Raw genomic sequence first — 6,873 nt, 5'->3', positions numbered from 1 at the left:
TAAGTATGAGGAAAATATCTCCTTCTGGTTTCATCACCATAAACACGGCTGGAAAACGTCCGGACGTCTTGTGATATCCGGTGGTTTCACGTGAATGAATGTTGGAACACCGTCTTGAACAGCGGTCTCTGGCAATGACGTCTTCGGCTGGAAAACGTCCTGACTTCTCATCAGAAATATCAAGTGGTGCCAAATTTAAAAATGTTTAAAACACACTCTGACAATTCATCACAAAACATCCCAATTGATTGACACAAACACAGTTGGAAATGTCCCAATTTTCTCCTTAAAATCATGCAGTTTTGTCACCACAAACGTCCGGACATCTCCAGGGGTTTCACACTTGATGAAAACATTAAACTCAGTCTTGAACAGTGGTCTCTGGCTTGGCAGCCTTCTCAGCTAGCTGTTAGCATCGTTCTACCTGCTGTAGACAGTAGAAACATTAACTTCTGCCTTTAAACTCACTGATAAGCAGAAACTTCAGACATTTTTCTTTTCCACCTCTAACCTCCTTGATGACGAGCTGAACATCTTAACGAGCTGCTGCAGGTGAAGTTTTTCTGCACCATCTCAGCTGAAGTATCTCAAAGAAGTTTTTGTGTACGAGTTGTTTTGTGGAGCGTAGAAACCCCGGAGCTGTCGTCACCGTCGCAGCGAGGAACCTTGGCACTTGCGTCCATTGTGGTATTTGGAGGTTTTGTCAGGAGGGCTGAATGTGGGAGGTGTCCTCGAGTGTTTTTTTGGGTGGGCAGTTCTCCGTAAAGTCCTCCTCATTCCCTGAACCCCTCCACCACCTCCTCCTCCTCCTCCTCCTCCTCCTCCTCGTCCTTTATCCTCGTCGTCTCCCCTCTTTTATCCGAGTGCTGGCGGCCCCCACATTCTCACAGCGACTCAGAGCCGTGGAGCGTCACATGGTAAGAACACCGGGCCTCTGCTCACAGCTAACTACTACACAACAAACCTCCGACACTAACCTGCTCTTATTTCTGCCTCTTCCTGCGACTGTCACAGTAAATATGACAGTGTTGAGTCGATCTTTGTGTTGTTTGTCATGACTTATTGATGAGGTGTGTGTGTGTGTGTGTGGGGGGGGGGGGGGAGGCGGGGGTGCTGGAGCCGGCTGGGGGATTATTTTTGTTTTGCTGCAGTGCGTCTTTGTTTTTTCCATCTCCAACAATCTGTTGTTCAAACGCTGCAGCGTCACAACAGATCAGCTTCATCTGTCTGCTTTTATTTATTTCTATTTCAGAACTTCAACTTTAGAAAAGAAAAGCCTGGATGTTTTTAAAGACAAGGAATCGAACCGATTTTCAAATTTGAGAGGAAATAAAAATGGACATTATCATTCATAAAGTAAAAGAAGATTAACGCAGAAATAAAGCAGACTTTCCTCTTTTAGCAGCTTGTTGTTTCTCATTATTGCTGCAAGAAAATTCACTTTGGGAACTGATTGACTGAGTCAGACTGAGTACTGCATTACATCAGAGGCCCTAGTTTAATTATACACTAAATATTTTTATATATTTTTATACTCAAAACTACTGGACTCACGACTCGTCTGTTAATTATTCCCTTTGCTACAGTTGAAGCAGTTATTATCAACATTTCTTACTTTCTTTCTTACATTCATACAAAATTATGGTGCAATAATCTAGATTAAAACATTAACGACCCCCTGAAGGTAAATTCACAATCATCCCAGATCTATTAACCAACTATATAAAGGTAATAAACATTAATGCTCCTCTGTGTAACAGTCTGTAGTCACGTACATGTTATTAATAACAAACGGCTCTTTCTGCTCCGCTAACAGAGAGCTAACTAAAGACCAGAACCTCCAGAACAACACAGAAGCTGCACAGAGACCCTTTAAAACACAATAAAATAATATTATATATTCTGATAGATGTCGCTCTGCACAGTCGTTTGTTACACTCAAACTTTTGTACGAGATCTGAAAACTTCTTCCACCAAATTTAATCTAAACGCAGAACTGATCCTGCCGTCCTCGATTTAAACAAGATGCAGAATTATGTTTTAGTTATTTATGTTTTTATTCATGTTTAGTAGCTGGTTTTTCCTCCGTGTGTCATGTTTTATAACCTCCACAGGACGGAGTGGATCATCATCTTTATGTCTGTATGGCAGTAGATTTCCTGCATGATGCAGAATCACTGGACACCTTTGACGGCCGTGTAGGTTCAGATTAGTCGCCTCTGTGTCGACATTTGCTGCAGCAGCTGGTGGAGGAGATACTGTGGTGAACCCTCAGTTAAACTATACTCATTGGATCGTGAAATATGAATATCAGGTCGTTTTGTATTTTAGAGCGGGAACAACGTGCACACACAGTTTTTCGACAACAACATGCAGCACAGCGCCTGAACACATCGTCTGTGAACGAGCGAACAACCGATAAATCAGCTGACCGATATTATCTGCATCTCACAGCAGTCTCTGTTGTCTGATACGTGAACTTTCCTTTTAGACATTATGAGGCAGAAAAAGATGCTTGGGAGGATCCGAATCATTAAATTCCCTGTAAAGTCGATTGTTTTATTGTTTTTGGTCAGTACGTATTTCCGTCACAAGCTTGTGACTCGATGAAAAGCCAGAACAAGTTAAAAGATACTTTATGTTGGACAGCAGACGTACATGAACACACTGACTGTATCGTAACTAAACCTGACAGAGAAACTCCAGCTAGCTCAGAATGAAACCACACCGGCTCTCCATCAGTCAGTGTTCAGTGTGCACAAATATTTCTCGAAAGCACAGAAATCTCTGCCGGCTTCCTGCAGAGAACACATTAGAAGATGATCTTTGGATCTTCTTCAGGACTTCTTAAATGATTCAGTAGAATATGTCAGAAACGAACATTACTATCTGACCAAAAAAAACCCAAAAAGTTCTGCGTTTGTTACTCTGAGAAACTTTATACCTTCATGACTCTATGAACAGTAGATAACTCATCATGCGTCCTGATGAATGTGTGTGAATAATATCAGTCCTCAGCCAATCAGGACGGAGTATTCCTGGTGGTATAATTCACAAAAACTCACCATGTGACAGAAAAACATTTCTATCATCACAGCTGGAGCTGAAGCTTCCGTATGTTCAGCGCCGGGTTAGAAAAAAGCTGGAAGTGTCGTCGTGGTTTGTATTTTTTTGGTGAGTTTCGAAAAACAAGCAGAAAAAACTCTGACATCAGTTTGTTGTTCTGCTCATTTGTTCAGGGAACAATTTGACTTCCAATGAAACAAAAACTCCTCAAATCTCTGGAGCTCCGTGTTCTTCTGATTTAATGTCGTTAATGTGATTCATTATGGCGCCACACAACCTGTTCTGTTCATTAGCAGCGTTTCAGTCTGTTTGGTGTTTCTGCGCTGACCCGAGGGCGCGGCGATGCACAGAATGTGGATTCTGTCATTAATAATGGACTCTTAATAGCTTAGACTGCAAACAAAGTTAATTAAAACACACAGAAACTGAGCTGAGGAAACACTGAGGACATTTAAATGAACTGAGATCAGTTTCATTATCGTGGAGCGAGACAGAGTCGAAGGATGAAACCTCAGAAGAGTCACCGAGGACGGATCGCTCTGCCAGGACGGACAGACGGACAGTTCACACATTCCACTAACCCTAACCCAAAAACAACATCAGAATGAAAAAGGAGGCAAAAAATCTTTGGCTGTATTTCTTTTTTTATTTGGCGGCCGTCCAGAATTCATAAAAAGTTTTTATTTCTAGAAGAAAATAAATAATTAACTGTGAGTTCAGCTGTAATCCTCGTCTCCTCCCTCCTCGTCTCCTCCTCCCTCCACTCCTCCCTCCTCATCTCCTCCCTCCTCGTCTCCTCCTCCCTCCTCATCTCCTCCCTCCTCATCTCCTCCTCCCTCCTCGTCTCCTCCTCCCTCCTCGTCTACTCCTCCCTCCTCGTCTCCTCCTCCCTCCTCATCTCCTCCCTCCTCATCTCCTCCTCCCTCCTCGTCTCCTCCTCCCTCCTCCCTCCTCGTCTCCTCCCTCCTCGTCTCCTCCTCATCTCCTCCCTCCTCGTCTCCTCGTCTCCTCGTCTCCTCCTCCCTCCTCGTCTCCTCGTCTCCTCCTCCCTCCTCCCTCCTCGTCTCCTCCCTCCTCGTCTCCTCCCTCCTCCCTGCTTGTTGTCTGATAGCGACACGTCCGGTCCCGACTCTTCTTGGGGGGGTGTTTGTGACGCTTGGCTGAATCTCAATACATCTCTGACGGAGGCTCACACCCCCGCTCTGCCACCATTGTTCATTTCTTTAACATTTAACACTCCGGTCGTGCCTCTCTGGGAATTCTCCCGTCTCAGTTATTTGCAGACGGCAGCCGATACAGTCGACGTGTTGCTCTGACCTCCTGATATGTGGCGAGGAATTAGTTGAGTTACATCACTGGAGAAAGTGAAGCAAAGGAAAAAGTTCAGTTGGAATGTAAAAGAGGATTGTATTCAGCCTGTGAAGCTGCTGTTTGATTCCCTCTGATGAAGAATCCCAACTGAACATTTAATAACCGTTCTTCTTGTCCAAGGTTATCATTAAATATCCTTTTGAAAGATACAGACATTTCTCAGGCTCTAATAAAAAGGCCTTTTGTCATAAAAAACATCATGAAAATGAATTTCACTGCACAAAAGCTAACGAGACGTGCCGCGATGCAGATCTGAGATGGGATGGTACACATCAGCTGCTGCGACACATTTTACACATGTGGATCTCGTGATGTTGATGTTGTGACTGGATGATGTTATTATGTGACAGGTACAAACAGGAGAAAATCCTGATCAGGGAGAATTGTTTTATTATACCGTTAAGATGATTGTATGATTTGAATCATATGCTTTTTTACAAACAGACCGGAGGAACATCAGGACGAAGTCAAATCTCTCTCTGAAATGAATCTCAGCTGCAGTTAGTTGTGGGATGTTTCCTCTAAAAGGACTTTTCTTGACAAATAGTTGCATTTCCTTTCATTGTGGTTTGTTTTGAAGAAAGGTGCAGAAGTGTTTGTTGAACTGAACAGATCAACATGTCGGGAAGCTAAAAGAGGCTAAAATGTCGACCTTCTCCTTTCTCAGCCATCATGAGCGTCCTGCCGTGCAGTTTCGTCCTCCTCCTCCTCCTCTGCCTCCCCGTCCTCGGTGAGGCGAAGCGACAGCCTGGTCAGGCCAAACCCGACAAACCCCGGCAGCCGCCGCCGTCGCCCCAACCGGCCAAGAGACCCAGAAACCGCTCGGTGCCCGGCTCTGGAGAGCTGAGCACCAAGGAGGGCCATCGCTGCATCTGGCAGACGTCCGGCGAAGGCCTGGTGAGCCTGCTGGTGAACTGCAGCACTGAAACACTGGGAGACCCGGAGAGGTGAGAGAAGAACTAACAGCTCTGAAGTCTGTAGACGGGTCAGTTTTCTGCAGGACAGGTTTGATGAACAGTGACAGAAAACCTTCAAGAGGAGATCTAATCCTTACTGCTTTAATACAATTGTTATGTCGCCATCTTCTCTTTTTATTCTTGACTTCTTGCTCTGTCAACCGTCTTCATTGTTGCTGTTTCCTTCTCCAGGTACTGGTGTCGCTACGCCGGCAAACCGGACCTCTGCCAGGCCTACGGGGTGAAGTCCAGCCAGTACTGGAAGCAGCTGGTGGGGAAGCTGAAGAAGAGGCAGAACGCCTGCGAAGGAGAGAAAGTCCTGAAGGCCAAAACCTGCAAGAAGGCTCCGACCGAGGCCCACATGAAGCTCGCCCAGCGCAGCAGAGAGGACGAGAGGAAGGGAGGGAAGAAGAAAGGAGCGCCGACCGGCAAGAGCTCAGACGGAGGGAAGGCAGAGAGGAGGAAGAAGAAGGAGGAGGAGGAGGAAGAGGAGAAGAAGAGGCTGGAGGAGAGGACTGGGTTTGACGAGGATGGAGTGGTGAACGACATGGACCCGGCGCAGAGCTACTGCAGCGAGGGCTGGAACTCCGTCTGCTCCTTCTTCGTCAAGTTTTTTGAGGGTTGATGGGAAACGAGGAGCTGTTTGATGGAGCGTGTTCACAATCTGGACCCAACGCACGTTTACAGAAAAACATGAGGGAGTAAAGAAGTTTATCACAATGTCAAACAGAAGGTGAACTTTTTATAAATTAGGAAACATTTACAAATTGGGCCCTCTGGCATCTCATGTGATGCGGAAATTAAAAACCTGGCGATCTGAATGATATAAAACCTTTAAATCACTCCTGAATGAAAACTGCAGTTCATTATGAACGTCGACACTCTGCTGACGTGAACTCACAGCGGAGGAAAATCAAGCAATATGATATCTGGTTCCAGTTTGTCGTGATTAAACATATTTAGCTGGTTGTAGTTTGTGTTGTAGAAACGTTAAAAGAGTTGAAACATCATGTGACGATGTGACAGCGATCGTATTGATAATTAGACGATTAGACGTGTTGTTGATTCTTATTCTCGTGATGTGAAACTAATATTTTCTATAAACTTTGTGAAACTGTGAAAACAATCTGTGTGATGTCATCTGTGGCAGTTAGACTTTTGTTTCTTTTTTTATATATTTGTAAAGATGTTTTAACACCGTTTTCTGGAATTCTGTAATAAAAAACAAAATGCTTGAAATAAAGAGATGTTTTCCTGGTTGTACAGCTGCTCTGCGCTCTCATCGTCTTTAAGATTCATTGTCCTGCATTTATAAAATGTTTTACGTGCTCCTGGACGAGCTTACGGATGTTTCTTCTTCTACTGTAGTGAAATCAGTCTCTCTTCTGCTGCAGGGAGAAACAGAAAGCGCTGCGTCTTTAAACTGGTCACATCACTGAATCCAGGATGCAGCGACGGTGCGCTTGCAAAATAGTGTGGT

At 44.6% G+C, this 6,873-nt stretch overlaps 1 protein-coding gene across 1 annotated transcript; it reads left to right on the top strand.

Moving 5' to 3' along the window:
- The first annotated feature begins 777 nt into the window (after positions 1-777).
- fgfbp3 (fibroblast growth factor binding protein 3) lies at positions 778-6,661 on the top strand. The gene is made up of 3 exons (XM_030440848.1): positions 778-917; positions 5,105-5,384; positions 5,586-6,661. Exons 2-3 carry the CDS (start codon positions 5,110-5,112, stop codon positions 6,016-6,018), a joined length of 708 nt encoding a protein of 235 aa, XP_030296708.1. The 5' UTR covers positions 778-917; positions 5,105-5,109; the 3' UTR covers positions 6,019-6,661.
- The last annotated feature ends 212 nt before the right edge of the window (positions 6,662-6,873 follow it).

This window comes from Sparus aurata, chromosome 15 (genome assembly GCF_900880675.1).
Source record: "Sparus aurata chromosome 15, fSpaAur1.1, whole genome shotgun sequence".
NCBI classification, from domain to species: Eukaryota; Metazoa; Chordata; class Actinopteri; order Spariformes; family Sparidae; genus Sparus; species Sparus aurata.
The sequence above is the reverse complement of the archived record's forward strand: the minus strand, read 5'-3'. Positions and strand labels throughout refer to the sequence as shown.

Coding starts and splice junctions, on each gene's coding strand:
- fgfbp3 (XM_030440848.1), top strand. CDS start 5,110: ATGAGCGTCCTGCCGTGCAGTTTCGTCCTCCTCCTCCTCCTCTGCCTC. Junction 5,385..5,585: donor ACACTGGGAGACCCGGAGAG/GTGAGAGAAGAA, acceptor TTCCTTCTCCAG/GTACTGGTGTCGCTACGCCG.